Raw genomic sequence first — 17,697 nt, 5'->3', positions numbered from 1 at the left:
AACACTCCAGGCATCCCCTGTTTCTTCTTCCTTCTCCTGGCTTTATACGTTGAGCATGATGTCACACGGTTTGGGATATCCCTGTGGTGAGGGGTGGACAACTATCCTGGCTGTGTCCCCCCAGCAGCTTGTGCACCCCTGGCCCAATGCTGGTGGGTCAGGGTGAGGGACAGAGCAGCCCTTGGCTCAGCAGGAGCTAAATCATCCCTGTGGGATCAGTGCTGTTTTCAGCACATATCCCAAACAGCACCACACAAAGCTGCTGTGAGGAAAATTATCTCCACCAAAGGCAAACCCAACTGATAGAGCGACCCTGGTGAGGAGGTGGAGACAGATGCAGAAAGCCCCATCCTTGTGTTTGAATTGGGGCAGGTTTAGTGGGACAGACCCTCCTGCCTCCCATCCCCTGCCCCTGTGGATAGGGGTAACTCCTAGGAGGAGTCAGAAGGCTTAAGAAACAGGATTTCACCTCCTGCCTGTCAAGGCAGGACCTTGGCCAAGTTTTGGGGGTGTTAGGGCAGGAAGAAGCCCTGAAGCATCTCTCACCCTCTGTCTGTTCAGCTCAAACTCTCTTGGTCCCTAGGTTTGTCCCTGCTTTCATGTCTGGGGTTTCCCTAGGGATGCAGTGGTGGGTCCCTGTGTCCCAGCTGTCCCTGCACTCAGGGACCTAACTCCTGTCCCCACAGGGCAAGCGTGTCATTGGGGAGGATGGCTCAGAGGGCTACAGCGACCTGTTCCGGGAGAACGCCATGCTGCAGAAGGAGAACAGCGCCCTGCGCATGAGGGTCAAGGCCATGCAGGAGGCCATTGATGCCATCAACAGCAGGGTCACCTACCTCATGAGCCAGGAGGCCAACCTGATGCTGGCCAAAGCAGGTGAGGCTGGGCTGATATGTGGCATGGTGGGTCAGCCCAGGCAGCACCTGAGGCTGTGGTACAGCCTCGATCTGCCCGTGCTTGTGCCTCTGCAGGTGATGGTAACGAAGCCATCGGCACTCTGATCCAGAACTACATCCGGGAGATTGAAGAGCTCAGGTGAGTGGGCACATGGCTGGGGAGTCACTGGGGTCCTGTGTCGGGGTCTGAGCTGAGTGGCTCACACAGCTCAGTGCCTCTGGCGTTGCTGGAGTGAGCTGCTGATGACACTGCTGCTACATAGGGTTGAAGGAAGCCCAGCCTCGGTGCCAGGCAGTGCTTTGGCTATTGTTGTCCTTGGTGTGGGCATTGATGGAGGGGGGGGATCCTGTTTGGAGTGCCTGGGGTCTTCCAGGGACTGCTGCCTCCCAAAGTTGGGTCCATCCCAGTCTCTTGCATGATCCTGACACCCTATCTAACAGCGTTGTGGCTTTCTGACTCATCATTAGCGGGAATGGCTTGGTAGTGACTCTGTCCCTGGCTCACACCATCCAAGCACATCATGATCAGTCTGTAGAAGACTCTGGGGAGACTTTAGAGCCCCTTTCATTGCCTGAAGAAGGCTTTTAAGACAGAGAGAGAGTGCGGGATTTTTTTTGTTTTACATGGACAGATAGTGATAGGACAAGGGGGAATGGCTTTAAACTAAAAGTGGAGAGATTTAGATTAGAAGTTAAGAAGAAATTCTTCCCTGTGAGGGTGGTGGGGCACTGGCACAGTTTGCCCAAAGCAGCTGTGGTTATCCCATCCCTGTAAGTGGATGGAGCTTGGATCAGCCTGGTCTGGTGGAAGGTGTCCCTGCCCATGGCATGGGTGTGGAATGAGATGAGGTTCAAGGTCCCTTCCACCCCAAACCATTCTGCGATTCTAAACCCCAGGCAAGATCCCCTCCTCTAAGGGCAGTGGGATGACCCCTGCTTGACTACACCCTGTTTCCTCTCCCTAGGACAAAGCTCCTGGAGAGTGAATCCATGAATGAATCCCTGCGCCGCAGCCTCTCCCGTGTCTCTGCTCGGCCCCCCTACTCCCTGGGCTCCTCACCAGCTGCTGGCCTGGCTGGGCTGTGCAGCCCTGCGGCACCACTGGACACAGAGGCCTCTGATGTGCTCCGCCGGGCCAAGCAGGACCTGGAGCGCCTGAAAAAGAAAGAGCGCAGGCAGCAGAGGAAGAGGTGAAGGCAGCTGCTGTGGGATGTTGGGAAGGGGGAGGCTGGATGAGGTCTGTCTGTCCCTGTGGGGTTGGGTGCCCTGTTTCCCCCATCTGTGCTACAGCAAGAGCCTGGATGCCTGGGTTCCCCTCCTAGCCCTGCCTTGCCCTTGGTCTCCTTTTCACATTATTCCAGAGGCTGTTTTCTCCAAAGGTTCCAAAAGCAGCAGGGCAGGTTGTCCCAGCAGAACCCATTTCTGGCCTCTCTCATGCTGGGACTCACCAACCCCTCTCTGTTCCCCCAAGCCCAGAGAAGGAGGCATTTAAGAAGCGGCAGAAACTGCAGCAGGACAATGGAGAGGAGACAGATGAGAATGAGGTGGAAGAGGTGAGTGGGCATTGTCCTCACACTGCAGGGGTGTCTGGGTGTGGAGCATTGTAATTGCCACGTGTGGGAAGGGGACCAAGCTCAGCCTGGCCCTGAAGCAGGCTGGAAGGGCTGTTTTGCCAAGGACTCCATGCTGGAGCAGAGGGGAAGTTGGATACTCCCCAGTCAGCCCTGCTGTAGAACAAGGAGTCCACATTTTTGGGGGCTTGGCTTCAATCAGCATAGATGGAGAGGGGTCTGGCAATGCAGGGCTGCTCAGCTGGGAAGGGATGGATGCAAGAATGGATGGGTCAAATTGCTGCTTCTCTCAACACTGTGCACTGGGGGTCCAGAAATGGTGCTGCAACCCCTGGGAATCCTGTTTGGGAGGCTGAGTCCCACTTGGGGTCTGTGGCCCATTGCTGTAGGGTGAGCTGAGGTTTTGAGGAGGGAGAAGCTGCAGGGAGAAGGACAGACCATCCTGCTGGCTGAGATTAGGCACTCATCTCTTAGGAGGAGGAAGAACAGGATGAGAGTGGCTGTGAGGAAGAGGATGGGCGCGAGGATGAAGATGAGGATTCAGGCAGCGAAGAGAGCCTGGTGGACTCAGACTCGGATGCAGAGGAGAAGGGTAAAGGGGAGATCTGCATGCAGCTGTGGGCATGAGGGGGACACTGCTGGTATCTTTGGTAATGAGCTCAGCTCCTGGGAAGGCAGAGTTCACCAGGATGCCCCAACCGTGTCTGCTCTGTGGGACTTGGAAGAGCCCCAGGGTGGCTGCAGTGCTCTTTGGGGTGCTGCTGCTCCCCAGCAATGTGGGTTCCCGTTGGCTTCTCTGCCCTCTCTGTGTGCTGTGACTCAGTGGGGCCATGGAATTGATGCTCCCCCATCCCTCCCAGCCTGACTTTCTCCCCTGCCTCCAGCCGTGAATTTCCAGGCCGACTTGGCGGATCTGACCTGTGAGATTGAGATCAAGCAGAAGCTGATTGATGAGCTGGAGAACAGCCAGAGGCGCTTGCAGACCCTCAAGCACCAGTATGAGGAGAAGCTGATCCTACTGCAGAACAAGATTCGGGACACGCAGCTGGAGCGGGACCGAGTCCTGCAAAACCTCAGTGAGAACCACCTCACCCCAGGGATCCTATCCCTGCAGTGTCAGGCCCCAGTTCCAGTTTGAGCCCAGCTAATTCTCAGTCAAAACATCCCCTCTGGCTCTGGTAAAGCTTTGTCATCCCCTTGCCTCTGCTTGAATCCCTGGCACCCCCAAGGCTCTGCATGTCTTGCCATGGGAGCAGCATCAGTCAGCTGCATAGCTCTGGACCCTGCTGGTGCTGGAGAAGGATGGAGAGGCAAAGCCTCTTCCAGCCTCGAGCACCACTTCCTGAGCTGTGGGGACTCCTGGGGAAACTGAGAGGCTGAGGGGTGAAAGACCCAGTGGTGTGCCTGATCTCCAGGCATAAACAGAGCAGGGTCACCCATCCATGTGGCTGTGGGTCTCAGTCTGCAGCTCTGCTCAGCCCAGCCACTGTATCTCTACTCTGTGCTGAGCTCTTCCAGTGGGTATTCCCAGAGAGTCCTCAGCTCACAATGGGGTGAGGGGGCTCTGATGGGATGGGGAGGGACATGGACACAGTGCCTGGTGCCTTCAGGCAGGGTATGAAGGTACAGGAGAATCCTGGGGTGCATGGCTATTGCAAACTCTCTCCTCACCTAACCAGGCACCATGGAGTGCTACACAGAGGAGAAAGCCAACAAGATCAAAGCAGACTATGAGAAGAAGCTGAAGGAGATGAACAGGGACCTGCAGAAGCTCCAGGCAGCCCAGAAGGAGCACGCTCGCCTCCTCAAGAACCAATCCCGCTACGAGCGGGAGCTGCGGAAACTGCAGGCAGAAGTGGCCGAGATGAAGAAGGCAAAGGTACCTGGATGTGCCAGGGCAGGGAGGAATCACCTCGACAAGCCAGGCTTCCTACTTGGAGCAATGTTTTCCACTCTGGAGGCCCAGGGACAGTGGGCACACAAAGATCTCTCCCTCACAGGTTGCACTGATGAAGCAGATGCGGGAGGAGCAGCAGCGGCGGCGGCTGGCAGAGACCAAGAGGAATCGGGAGATTGCACAGCTCAAGAAGGAGCAGCGCCGGCAGGAGGTGAGAGCCTGGCTTGCCACATGTCACCAGTGGCCCCGAGCAGGGGGCTGGCCTGGCTGGGGAGGTGGTGTTTGTCCTGCTCTGGCACTGGAGGTGCTCACAGATGAAGCTTGGTGCTCTGCTGCACTCATGGTCTCACTGGAGCCTGCACAGTCTAAGCAGAGCACAGCTGGCTGAACAGTTCCCAAAGGCTTCCTACAGCTCCTGATGTAGTTGTGGGAGATTCTGTTGGAGGGGGAAACGTGCAGCCAGATCCAGCTCAAGGCTGGGAGCCTGCTTGTTGTTAGAATCAGGAGTGAGACTGTTTGTGCCAAAGGGACCACTGGGACTGCGATCACCACTGGGCTGGACCTCAGGGGTGTCTTTTTCTTTCTCTCTTGTGCAGTTCCAAATCAGGGCTCTGGAGTCTCAGAAGCGGCAGCAGGAAATAGTGCTGCGGAGGAAAACTCAGGAGGTGAGAGAAGGGCTTTCCTCCACATAGCCCCCATCTCCCAGGGAGGTCTGGGCCCCAGTGCTTGGCTCGGAGAAATCCCTTCCTTCAAACAGGGCTGGCTTTGGAATGGGGTTCCCAAAAGGAAAGGAGGGGTTTTATGGCTCAGGAACTGGGTGGGAAATGGTTGTAGGCAGCAGCAGAATTCCATGTTCCAAGCAGTAGAGCCTGGTGGCAGGGGTGGGCTAGGAGGGAGGAGAGGGAAACTCTTGAGGCACAAATGTCCCAGGGCTTTGGATCTACAGAACTGCTGCTCTCAGACCTGTGGGGACCTGGGGATGATGCCAACAGGCTTAGGCTGGGTGGGGCTGCCCACCTGACCCCCTCTCTTCTGCCCTTCCTCCGGGCAGGTGTCAGCGCTGCGCCGGCTGGCCAAGCCCATGTCAGACCGGGTGGCAGGCAGGATGAACCAGAAACCAGCCATGCTGGACTCAGGCGCAGAGGTCTCAGCCAGCACCACCTCCTCTGAGCCTGAGTCTGGCGCTCGCTCCGTCTCCAGCATCGTGCGCCAGTGGAACAGGAAAATCAACAACTTCCTGGGAGACTCTTCCTCCTCCACTAACGGGGCTCGGCCTGTCAGGTCAGGGCAGGGGCTGGGTGGTAGGGGGTGAGACATCCCAGGCGCCCCCATGCCTGGATTTTGGCTGGTGGTGGAGGTTGAAGGGTGGCTTCTTAGTGTCCACTTGACCCATATTAAATCAGTGACACTGTGATAAGCTGTGCTGGCAGAGTGTGACTGTCACTTGGGCTTGAGCCCAAAGCTGGCCTTCCACAAGGATTAAATGCCATGGCACAAACCCTGCTGGGCTCATCTCTTGTCTCACTTTGCTACAAGGCAATGGAAAAGTTGGGCAATGTGGAAACAACACAGATACATCCTCTGTTTCTGGCCAGCCACATCCCAGACATCATCCTGGGGCAAGCCTAGCTCTCCAGCATGGTGTGGCCATCTGCCCATGTGTCTCTTCGTCCCTCTGGCTGTAGGAAGAAGTTCCCCAAGAAGGGGTCGAGCCAGACCTTCAGCAAAGCTGCCCGCCTCAAGTGGCAGTCGCTGGAGCGGCGCATCTTTGACATCGTCATGCAGAGAATGACCATCGTCAACCTGGAGGCAGACATGGAGAGGCTCATCAAGGTGGCTGTGGCACTGGGGACGGAGAGGGCTGGGTGGTGGGTGTGGGGCAGGGAGGTGGCCATGTGGGCAGGGCTAATCCCCCTTCCTTTTCCCCCAGAAACGTGAGGAGCTGTCACTGCTGCAGGAGGCGTTGCTGGGCAAGCGGGCAAAGCTGCAGGCAGAGAGCCCCATGGAGCAGAAGGGGCTGCAGGAGCTGAATGAGGAGATTGAGGTCCTGGGGGCCAACATTGACTACATCAACGACAGCATTTCAGACTGCCAAGCCACCATCATGCAGATTGAGGAGACCAAGGTGGGCAGTAGGACTGGCTCTGGCTGGCAGGGAGAAAGTGAGAGAATCCCTCTGTGGAAAGAGCATCCTTGGGCACAGCCAGCTGTGTGACCCAGAGTCCTGAATTGTGTCACACTTGGTGGGGCTTCACCCACACAGTCATTTCTCATTAGGTAATCAATTATGGAGAGGAGTTCACTAATTATGGTAGGTCCTTGCATGTCCATGGATAGGCTGCTGGTGTCCTGCTGCCCTGGAATTACCCTGGGGAAGCTGTGGCCTCCATTTGCCCGTGGGACTGGTGACCACTTGCCCCCATGGTTACTTCATGTGCTGGAAACATCCCAGGAGGACTGGCTTTTTCCCAGCAGAAACCATCTAGGTTTTGTGTCCAGTTGTGACACTGGGCATGCCACTGTGCAGCTCCCAACTCCCCTCAGTGCCTGCAGCCTGAAATGAAGGCTGTGTGCTGTCTCTGGCTTGTCCCCAGCTGTCACCTCGATTAGCAGGGAAGGAGGGCTGCTGTTAATTCACTCTAGGCTTTGGGTTGTGAATTTGGAGGAGCCTGCTGTCTGTTCAGTGTCTAGTTGAGTGTTGGAACCAGAATTTCTGTGGCAGTGCCTAAGCCCTTCAGGTTGCATTGGACATCCCCATGACCAGATCTCCCCAGTAGCCACTGGGCAGACTGGGGAGGGCGAGTGTTGGACTGGGCAGTGCTTGCAGGGTGATGGAAGTGCTGTGCTGGCCATGGAGACCCTTCCACCTGTCCCACATCCAGCAGCAAAGCTACCCTGCTGCATCCAGCACTTGTCTCTCCCCGTTTCAGGAGGAGCTGGACTCCACGGACACCTCGGTGGTGATCAGCTCCTGCTCCCTGGCCGAAGCCCGGCTGCTGCTGGACAACTTCCTGAAAGCCTCCATCGACAAGGTGTGGGGCCAGGCTGGGGTGTGGATGTGTGCCAGGGTTTCTTGCTGGGTGCCAGGGTGGTGGCAAGGACCTGTGACACCTGCCTGAGTGGTGGCATTTCCTCCGCAGGGGCTGCAGGTGGCCCAGAAGGAGGCACAGATCCGCCTGCTGGAGGGACGCCTGCGCCAGACAGACGTGGCCAGCTCCTCGCAGAACCACGCCATCCTGGACGCCCTGAGGGAGAAGGCTGAGTCCCACCCTGAGCTGCAGGCACTGATCCACAACGTCCAGCAAGGTGGGGCCTGGGGTGGGTGCATTCTCAGGCCAGTTATGCTGCCTGTGGTGTGGGGTGCTCACCCTTACTGGCCCCCCAGAAAGTGCCTGGAGGTGCTGTGGCTGGGACCCTGCCTCAAGGGCCACGTTGGGTGGGGCCCTAACCCTAACCGTGCCCTGGCCAGCAGATAAGAGGGACAAGGACCAGGTCACCCCCCACAACTGCGTGGGCTGCCCCCTTCCCTGTATGATTTGGGTGGGGCTGGTGACAGTGGGGTCCCCTCTGTGCTGCTGATGTGTTGTCTCCCTCTCACACAGAGAATGGCTACACCAGCACGGATGAGGAAGTTTCAGAGTTCAGCCTGGCCTCAGATGGGAGGTAAGCAGCCAGCCTGGTGCTGCCTGAGGTGGCAGTGGCTGGGGCAGGATGCCTGGTGCCATTCATGGGACCTCCTAAAGGGGCATGGATGAACAAAGCCCTGCCTGAGCTTTTCTGTGGTGCCCAGCCCTTGGTGGGGGGAGCAGGATGTCTCTTGGACATGAGCAGGGAGTGAAGGCTTGGTCATTCCTTGGAGAAAGGGTGCTGGGGAGCAGGGGGTGACCTAAGGAGTCTGGTGGACCAGTGGCACCAGCTTTCTGAAGGGAGTTTGGCTCAGTGGAGATTCATCTTTGCTCCTTTCTCCTTGCAGCATCTCCCAGTCTTTCACCATGAAGGGCTCAGCAAGCCAGGATGACTTCAAGTTCAAGGTTAGTTGGCCTTTTTGTGTGCTCTTGTCACAGAGACTGGGAGGAGGGTTGGAAGGATGTTCAGTGATGCTCCAAGCAGTCTGACCCTTGCGGAACGTGCCTGGCCCTGAGCCCTCTGCCCTGCTCTAGGGAGAGCCCAAGCTGTCGGGGCAGATGAAGGCAGTGTCAGCTGAGTGTCTGGGACCCACGCTGGACGTCTCCACCAAGAACATCACCAAGTCCTTGGCATCCCTCATGGAGATCAAAGAGGATGGGATTGGCTTCTCCATCCGAGACCCCTATTACAAGGAGAAGGTGTCCCGCACCATCAGCCTGCCCACGCGAGGAAGCACCTTGTGAGCATGGGGAGGTAGTCTCTGGGCACTGGGAGGCTCATGGAGGTGTGGGCCTGTGGGAAGCTTGTGGAGGTGCAGAGGGGTGAAGGTGAGCCCAATCCTGCATCTAGCCAGGCTTGGCTGCAGCATGCAGTGGTGAATTTCTTCAGCAGAGCGTGGAGAGTGTGTAGGAGTGTGTTGGTATCCTTTGCAGGTGGAGAGGAGAGTACTTCAGGAGGAGGGAAAGAAGTGGGGTGTGAGGGTCCCCAACTCCTTGCTCTGGGTTACCAGCCTTTTTGAAGGTTTCTTGGGTTGCCAAAAGCCTCTGCACTCATGGGCTTCTTCAAGATTGTGACTCCAGGGTAGCCCAATCTCTTGTTTGCTCTTCTGGGGGAAAACACAGATGTTCACTGTAGAGGGATCCTAGTGCAGGGCAGGCACCCACTCTGCTTTGTTCCCTTGCTTCAGTCCCAGGCAGTCTCGGGGCTCAGACACTTCACCTCTGACAAGGCGGAAATCCTATGACCGTGGGCAACCTGCCAGGTGAGCTTGGGAGAAATGGTGACATGGGCAGGGGAGGCTGTGTGGCCCAGAGCAGTGTGAAGGATGCTGTCTGGGCAGCTCTTCTGGGCTCTGGTGTGCCAGTCAGGTGAGCAGCTCCCAAGTCATGTCCCTCTGGTCCTTTTGGCTCAGGCCTACAGACATTGGCTTCACACCACCCTCATCCCCACCCACCCGTCCGCGCAATGACCGCAACGTCTTCTCCCGTCTCACGAGCACCCAGAGCCAGGGATCTGCCTTGGATAAGTAAGTCCTGGTGGGGTGGGAGTGTCTGAGTGAGGGGGACCCAGACATGGTAGCACATGGCATGTAATGAGTCCTGTGGGGGTAAATAGGAGCATCAGGACTTGGGTTGGCTCCAGCCAGTGTCCTGTCACCACTTTATTTCCCTGTGGTGGAGCAGCTGCCATGCCAATGCTGTGCTCCTGCCCACTGTGCCCCCTCTGAGCTCACAGTCCTGGCCTCTGCCTGGAGACAGGCTGGTGCCAGACTTGCACCCCTGGAAAGGCAAGGGAGATGGGTGAGGGGATGAGGGCTCAAAGGAAGCTGATGGACTGGCATCCACCCACTAATGCTGCTCCAGCCTCCCCCAGCAGCAGGTCAGGTGCCACTCTTGGCTCGGACATTGCTAGCAGCGCTGGTGTTCCCTGATGGAGACTTGCTGTCTGATCCTCACACGCCTTCCTGCTCTTCTGCTCTCCCCTGGTTCTCCATGTGTGCTTCTCTTTTTCCCTCTCTCCACTCCTCTCTGTCCTACACTGGCTTGGATGCAATAACAATCTTCCACCTCTGACTTCACCGCTGCCTCCTCTAGTCTGGGTTTTCTCTCCCATAATCCTGCTAATTTTCTGCCCCTAGGTCTGATGACAGCGATTCCTCTGTCTCGGAGGTGCTGAGGTATAGACAACTTTCTATTTATTATCCCTTTCTCCACTCCTCCTTCTCTCTGTCAGATGCCTGCTCTCCCTGTCCCCACATGGCCTGCCCTGCACCTTGCTGCTCTCCCCACCTCCCTGCTTGTGTGTCTGTTCCCTCCTGGCATGCCACCTCTGGTGCCTGATGCTGTCCCTCAGTTGCAAGTTCAAACTGTTCCTGCTTGGATTAGCCCTTGGTACATCGTGCTGGGCTCATTTGTGGGTACTGGCTGGTTTGGGTTGGCAGCATGTTCTCCTCCAGCTCTGATGGTTTCTCGCCAGCATGAGGCCACCATGTCCCATCCCTCCCCAGCTCTCCAGCAGGATGGTGGGATGATGGGGGAAGGGTGCTTCCAGTATGTCCTTCCTGCAAGCTTCCTCCAGGCAAATATCTCAGGTTCAGCTCATGCCTGGTTGTGTGTCCCTGGTGCTGAGTTTGGGAAGGTCAGTCTCTTTCCCAAGGAAGTCAAGTCAGATTGTGGTGCAGAGCTCAGCCTGGGAGTTAGGGTTCTCCTGGGCTTCTCCCCCTGCACCCACCTGACTGCAGAGGTTTCCCAACACAAGGCCCACCTTTCCCCCATCCTTTAGGAACATTGCAGCCTTCCAGAGCCTAAAAGAAGCTTATAGAAAAGAGAGAGAGCAACTTTTTTCACAGGAAGATAGCGACAGGACAAGGGGGAACAGTTTTAATCTGAAAGAGGAGAGATTTAGATTGCATGTTAGGAAGAAGTTCTTCCCTGTGAGGGTGGGGAGGCCCTGGCACAGGTTTTCCAGAGAAGCTGTGGCTGCCCCATCCCTAGAATTGTCCAAGGCCAGGCTGGATGGTGGCTTGGAGCAACCTGGGATAGTGAAAGGTATTCCTGACCATGGCAGGGGCGTGGAATGAGATGCTGTCTGAAGTCCCTTCCAACCCAAACCATTCCATGATGCTGTGATCAGCCCTCCAGCACACAGCTGTACCCTCACTCTGCCTGTGCCCTGCAGTCCCCAGTCAGCGGGGAATTGACACCACACCTGTCTGAGCTGGGTCACCCTGGGCAGTTTGTAGTGAGGCAACCACACAAAGTCCATGGAAGATGTTTCACCCTGCAGCACAGGGATTTCCCCTTGGATTCAGTGTTGCTTTGAGACTGGTGGAAGCACTAGGGGTGAGGGGAAGGCTGTTGGCTTGGCATTGCTAAGTGCAGAGCTGAGGAACATCACATGCATGCGATCTCCAACCCCAAATTAATCAGCCTGTGCTTGTTCTCATGACTAATGCAAACCTTGCCCTTCTCTAGCCCCATGCATCAGTTCCCCTGCCTGTAAGAAGAAACTAGCACAGCTCGGGGTCTTGCGGCTGTGCTTGATGAGCAGGCACATCAGGGCCAGGGGTCACACATGGGAGGCTCAGGCTGGTGGTCCTCAGCACCCTGAGCACGTCTGAAGTGGAGGGGATTGGCAGGACAGACAGTAGTGTCCCTTGGAAGCAGTTTGGCAGGGGTAGATCCTGTCCTGCCCAGAGACAGCAGTGGGTGTGGGAGCAGCCATTGCAACAGGGACATAGGGTGCAGATGCTGGTGCTGCCATTTGTCACCCTTGTGGTCTGTGTAAAAGAGTGAGACGCTGTCTCCAAATGTCACCAGCCAAAGGCTGACAGCCTCCAAGGGATCAGAGTGCTGATACTGGTACCCTGAAACATTTATCCCAGCAGAGCTTCAGCTTCAGGCTGGAGAGGGCACAGTTTGTCCCAAAATGGACCTCAGGGCTGATGAGCTGAGTCTCCTGACCCGCCCTGGGTCTGTGCTGGTGAGGAACAAGAGGTTTGGGAGGAGAGCAGAGGCCACTGGACAGCCTCCCCCTTTCCCAGTCTGTACCGTTGGGGCAGAGGGAGGCAGGGGCTGCCCATGGGGACATTCCTGGGGTTTCCACAAAGACCTTGGCTCAGACATGCCATGTTCAGGTGGAAGAACCCATCTCACTGCTGGGCAGTGGAAGAGGCTTGGTGTGACACAGCTCAAGGTCTTTCATGCCCTGGGACTGTGGGCACAGTAGCTCTCCAGCCCTGCACTGTACTGTTCTCTCTCTCCATAAGGGGCATCATTAACCCAGTGGGTGGCACCAAGAATGCCCGGACAGCCCCGCTGCAGTGTGTCTCGGTGGCAGAGGGACACACCAAGCCTGTGCTCTGCCTGGATGCCACCGACGAGCTGCTCTTCACTGGCTCCAAAGGTGTGTGATGGGCAGAGGGGACAGGGAAGATGCTGTGGGAGCAGGTTGGCATTGGGAATGTGGGAAGTGTTGGGCATTACAGGGATGGTCCCTGTCTTCAGCACTGAGCCCTGCCCTGTCCTGCCCTGCTGCTGGGGCTGGCTGGCTCCTTTCTGCTGGCCCTGTGGGTGGGGGGAGATGCTCAGAAGGCATATTGTCCCCAGGCCACCACCATGCCCTTAGAGGAGAACCCCCGACACTCTTGGTCATGTTCTTCCTCCCACAGACCGGAGCTGCAAGATGTGGAACCTGGTGACAGGCCAAGAGATCGCTTCTCTCAAGGGTCACCCAAACAACGTGGTTTCCATCAAGTACTGCAGCCACACGGGGTTGGTGTTCACCGTGTCCACGTCGTACATCAAAGTGTGGGACATCCGCGACTCGGCGCGCTGCATCCGCACCCTCACGTAGGTGCAGCTTGGGGGCACTCTGGGCATCTCTGGCTCTGCAGAAACCAGTTCCAGAACCTGCAGGGGCAGGGGGTGTGGCTGACTGTCAGCTTCTTTAGCTTCTTTAGCAGTTTGCCATGCTGCTTCCTTAGGGATGTTGGGAGGGAGTTTGGGGTGAGGGAGCTCCTGGGGACCTCCTGCAGCAAAGACTCAGGGTCATAAAATCATGGAATATGCTGAGGTGGAAGGGGCCCATCAGGATCATCAAGTCCAACTCCTGGCCTTGCACAGGACACACCAACAATCCCACCCTGTGCCTGGGAGCATTGTGCAAATACTTCTTGAACTCAGACAGCCTTGGGGCTGTGCCCATTCCCTGGGGAGCCTGTTCAGTGCCCAGCATCCTCTGGGGGAAGAACCTTTCCCTGATATCCAACCCTAAAGTCTCCCAACTCAGCTCCAGCCATTCCCTTGAGTCCTGTCACTTGTCATGAGAGGGAATAGATCAGTACCTGTTCCTCTGCTGCTCATCATGAGGATGTTGAAGATCTCAATGAAGTCTCCCCTCAATCCCCTCTAGACTGAACAAACCAAGTGACCTGAGCTGCCCCTCATGAGCCTTCCCCTCCAGACCCTTCACCATTCTCTTGGCCATCTTTAGAATGCTCTCCAGTGATGCCCAAAACTGCCCCAAGGACTTGAGGTGAGGCTGCCCCAGTGCCTCTCCTCTGACCAGCTGGCAATGCTGTCCTGGTACCTCCCAACACATGGATGTCCCTCCTGGCTGCCAGGGCACTGCTGACTCATATTCAAGTTTCCATTGACCAGAACCCCCAGGTCCCTTCCCACAGCTGCTCTCCAGCCTCTCATTCCCTACTGTATACACACATCCAGGGTTGCTGAGTCCCACGTGCAGAATCTGACATTTGCTCTTGTTAAGGGTCAAGAGCTTTGAAGAGATTTTGCAGCTATTCTGGGGTTGAGCTGGCAGCTCCAGTGCAGTGGCACAGCCCCAAACAGCATCGTGGCTGGGTAAATCACAGGCTCTTCAGGGAAAACTTGGTTCTCTGTGGGGAGTTTGGGGACCAGAGAGGAGCATGGAACAGACTGTAGCTGTGGCTGCCAGTCTGGAGTAGTGCTCAAAGGTTAGGATAGTATGGTAGGTCAGACTTACCCACTTGCTCTGGCACAGAGCTCCTTTCTCCATCCAGCCTCAGCTCATCTGCCTGGCCTGAAGGAGCTTCTCTCTTGGTACAGAGGCCAAGAGCTCTGCTTCCCTGTGCTGGCTGCCAGCACTCCAGAGCTCATCCTGTAGGAAGCAGAGAGGCATGGGAGGAGAGCAGAGTGGTCCTCAGCTGGAAACCAGGGCAGGATGCCCTGAGTCAGACATAGACCCTACATCCTTGGCTGCCTCTGCAGGCCTGGCACTGGACAGAGCTTTTGGTCCCATTGTGGCCAGAAAGACAGGGACATTTCAGGGCCTTTCCCCAGTGTGGGAGCCAACCTGTGCCACCCTGGATCCAACAGCCCCCTGCAGTTCCTCAGTGGCTCTGATCTCCACTCATCCTCTCCCTTTGGACTCTCCCTCCTCCTTTAGGTCTTCTGGCCAGGTGATCTCTGGGGATGCCTGTGCTGGCACCACCACCCGCACTGTCACCAGTGTGCAGGGCGAGCACCAGATCAACCAGATTGCCCTCAACCCCACGGGCACCACGCTCTATGCTGCTGCTGGGAACTCTGTCCGTGTCTGGGAGCTGAGCAGGTGAGGGGGGAGTGCTGGGGGGCGCAGGACATCTCACAGGTACCAAGTGGACACCAGCTGCTCAGAGGGGCCTGAAGTGATCCCCCTGGGGCAAGCGAAAGGCTTTTTCACAATGGAAGTTGCCTAGAAAAAGGATTTTCAGGACCCTATCCTCTGGGACCCTGGGGGTGATGAGCAGCTTTGGAGCTACTTGGGGTGGGGGGTTTGTCTGTGCACTGGGTAGAACTTGGCAGAAGGGAAAGGATAAGTGGGATGAGCAGCAGTGCCTGTGTTTTTCCCTTGTCCTCCTAGCTGCCCAGTGGGCACTGGGCTGTGAACCCCTGTGCTGCAGCCTGGGCTCTGCAGCCAGATGTTGGCCCACTCAGCTGTGTAGCCAGATGTTGGCCCACTCAGCTGTGTAGCCAGATGTTGGCACACTCCAAGGCTGCCTTCCTTGCCTGGAATCACCGGGAATGGGGTCTCCCTGCCCACTCTGCCCCAAAGGGAGCAACCCCTAATGGGGTGCTTTAGGGCTGGGGGAGGCTCTGCTTGGGAGGGTCCTTGGATGAGCTGCAGCACTCAGGAGGAGCTGACCTGTGCCTTTGAACCCAGGTTGCAGCCCGTGGGAAAGCTGAGTGGCCACATCGGGCCTGTGATGTGTCTCACAGTGAACCAGACGGCGAGCAACCACGACCTGGTGGTCACAGGCTCCAAAGATCACTATGTCAAGGTACTCTCCTCCTTGGGGAGCAGCACCCCGAGTTCTGTAGGGAAGCCCAGACATTGGCAACCCCTAATATCTCTTCTCTCCTTTTGAAAGCTGAGCACAGATTCTGTTTTCACCTCTGCTTGTGAGGTTTTCACTTGTTTCCTCTCCCCAAATCTTGCCTTTTGCTTGGTCCACAATGCACCTTTGGAGAAGAAGTTGCATTTCTCTCATGCATCAGACTCTCTGGCTGGGACTTGCATGTGATGGCTGACCCAGCTGAGCAGCTCACCCTGTTCTGCTCGATAATATCCCCCTGATAAAGATGCCTTGTGCCTGCTGGGTCACAGCTCCAGCACAGCAGGAGCCTGGCCCTTCCTTTCAGGTTTTAGCAGGTTGAACTAGGGCTGTCACCAGGGAAGTGAGGAGGGGTGGTGAGATGGTGGGTGGGACAGGATCCCACTCAGCTGCCAGCTTGGCTCATGAGTGTGAAGGCTCATCATGAGTAAAATGCTGCAGAGTGGGGCTGTCCGTGGTGGCAGATCTCCTCTGCTTGTGGCAGGACCCTCAACCCCAAAAGGCCTCCAGTAGCCAATGCCCAGTCCCCTTTCCAGCATCACTCTAGGTGCCCTGAGCCTAGAATACAAAGGGTGGTGGCCAAACTCCCCAGGAGATTTCCAGCTCTGTCCCCAGTGCCATCTGTGGTCTGTTACCCACTGCTCTCCCCCAGGTGTTTGAGATCACAGAGGGCATGGTGGGTAACATTGGCCCCACTCACAACTTCGAGCCCCCTCACTACGATGGCATCGAGTGCCTGGCCATCCAGGGAGATGTCCTCTTCAGCGGCTCCAGGGACAACGGCATAAAGAAGTGGGATCTGGAGCAGCAGGAACTTATCCAGGTCAGTAGGGGAGCAGAGCACAGGTCCTTCATCACATTGGGAGGAGGGGTGCTGCTGCTGGGGCCTGGGGGGTTGTCCAGGAACTAATGTCCTGCATGGAGCTCACCAGGGAGGGCACTCCCAGTCCAGGGCTGTGTGTGGGTGAGGGTGTGCTGTGCCTCCATAATTTGTTCAGCATGGTGCTTGGGATCACCAGCTCTCCTTCAGACAGGCTGTGGCATCAGCTGCAGTGTGGGGCTTGTGCTCCACCCTGAATTCTGGGTGGCTGTCTCCTGCCCAGGGAGAAACCAAGCCATGTTTTGAGTCCATACCCTTTGCTCCTAACTGGGCATCTCCAGTTCCATGGTCCCAGTCAATCCCAGGGTGTCAGTGAGGACCTGAACTCCCTGAGACACTGAGGACTCAGCTGCCCAGGCTGGGGCATGAGGCTTCTCGTGGTGCTGCAGATGAGCTTGGTCACACCCTCTGCTCTGTGCCTGTCCCTTCAGCAAATCCCCAATGCCCACAAAGACTGGGTCTGTGCCCTGGCCTTCATCCCCGGCCGCCCCATGGTGCTGAGCGCCTGCCGAGGAGGAGTCATCAAAGTCTGGAATGTGGACAACTTCACCCCAGTTGGGGAGATCAAGGGGCACGACAGCCCCATCAATGCCATCTGCACCAACTCAAAGCACATCTTCACTGCCTCCAGGTGAGCCTCGGACTTTCTGCCCCCACGGCCCCTGGGAAGGGGGAGACCCTGGGTTTGAGCCGTCCCTGCTGGGCCTGGGTGGGTGTGTGCTGGGTGAACAGGGAGCGGGGAGGGAGTCTTGCAGCTTCCTAGTCCCTCCACTCTTCTCCTTCATCTCCTTCTGCCCACCGTAGCCTGCCCATGGCACGGCCTGCCCACCGCAGGGCCAGGAGCTGTCCCCCCCATCCCCTGCCCACAATCTGGTGATGCCCTGGGTTATCCCCATGCAGGGACCCCTCTCCCTCGGGGCTGGGCATTTTCTGCTGCTCTCGGGGAGCTCTTCAGCAGCAAGACTCTGATATCCTCTTTTCGACCATGTCCCTTTTCTCCCTTCCTTTTTCTCTGTCTCTCTCTGCCTCTCCTTCTCCCCACCTCCCATCTGTGCCACAGCGACTGCCGGGTAAAGTTATGGAATTACGTGCCTGGGCTCACCCCTTGCCTTCCACGACGCGTCCTTGCCATAAAGGGCCGTGCTACTAGTCTGCCTTGACCCTCCTGCTCTTTGACTCTCTTGCTCATACGCTCTTCTTCTGTCTCTCCTTCCCTTTTCTCTCCATCTCTCCCTCCCTCTGTCCCTCTCACTGTTGCTTTTGCTCCTCTCTCTCTTCCCCCCACCCCCTTCTCTCTGGTCTGAGCTGCTTCTTCACGGTATGAAACTATTCTGCGTTTTTCCCCACTTGATAAGTCTTTGTTAGAATGGACTTGCCCCCTTGTCCCAGTCATACCCCCACCTCGGTTTTATTTGCTTTTTGGTTTTTTTTTTCCTTGCCAAGTGCCCACATCTACTTTGGCAACTCTG

The 17,697-nt window shown here is 56.8% G+C and overlaps 1 protein-coding gene across 4 annotated transcripts in view; it reads left to right on the top strand.

Moving 5' to 3' along the window:
• The window catches only part of KIF21B (kinesin family member 21B), a 45,861-nt gene that overhangs the window by 20,012 nt on the left and 8,152 nt on the right, over positions 1-17,697 (top strand). The window contains exons 9-35 of one of the 4 annotated variants that reach the window (XR_014856623.1): positions 687-876; positions 972-1,035; positions 1,862-2,086; positions 2,368-2,449; positions 2,942-3,059; positions 3,352-3,543; positions 4,147-4,346; positions 4,468-4,575; positions 4,961-5,029; positions 5,416-5,645; positions 6,050-6,197; positions 6,295-6,489; positions 7,295-7,396; positions 7,505-7,670; positions 7,967-8,027; positions 8,338-8,395; positions 8,525-8,730; positions 9,178-9,252; positions 9,403-9,516; positions 10,129-10,167; positions 12,259-12,395; positions 12,661-12,841; positions 14,421-14,585; positions 15,177-15,294; positions 16,001-16,171; positions 16,660-16,859; positions 17,289-17,546. Coding sequence is in view for 2 of the 4 variants with exons in the window: in XM_085083140.1 (XP_084939266.1) it covers positions 687-876; positions 972-1,035; positions 1,862-2,086; positions 2,368-2,449; positions 2,942-3,059; positions 3,352-3,543; positions 4,147-4,346; positions 4,468-4,575; positions 4,961-5,029; positions 5,416-5,645; positions 6,050-6,197; positions 6,295-6,489; positions 7,295-7,396; positions 7,505-7,670; positions 7,967-8,027; positions 8,338-8,395; positions 8,525-8,730; positions 9,178-9,252; positions 9,403-9,516; positions 10,129-10,167; positions 12,259-12,395; positions 12,661-12,841; positions 14,421-14,585; positions 15,177-15,294; positions 16,001-16,171; positions 16,660-16,859 (3,614 nt within the window). In the remaining 2 variants the exon portion in view is untranslated. The remainder of the gene's footprint in view (positions 1-686; positions 877-971; positions 1,036-1,861; positions 2,087-2,367; positions 2,450-2,941; positions 3,060-3,351; positions 3,544-4,146; positions 4,347-4,467; positions 4,576-4,960; positions 5,030-5,415; positions 5,646-6,049; positions 6,198-6,294; positions 6,490-7,294; positions 7,397-7,504; positions 7,671-7,966; positions 8,028-8,337; positions 8,396-8,524; positions 8,731-9,177; positions 9,253-9,402; positions 9,517-10,128; positions 10,168-12,258; positions 12,396-12,660; positions 12,842-14,420; positions 14,586-15,176; positions 15,295-16,000; positions 16,172-16,659; positions 16,860-17,288; positions 17,547-17,697) is intronic. The other 3 variants (XR_014856624.1, XM_085083140.1, XM_085083141.1) reach the window with 3 other exon arrangements.

Source organism: Lichenostomus cassidix, chromosome 26 (genome assembly GCF_008360975.1).
Source record: "Lichenostomus cassidix isolate B80296 chromosome 26, HeHo_3.0, whole genome shotgun sequence".
In the NCBI taxonomy this organism is placed as follows: Eukaryota; Metazoa; Chordata; class Aves; order Passeriformes; family Meliphagidae; genus Lichenostomus; species Lichenostomus cassidix.
Note: the sequence above shows the minus strand (reverse complement) of the source record. Positions and strands in the feature narration are given on the sequence as shown.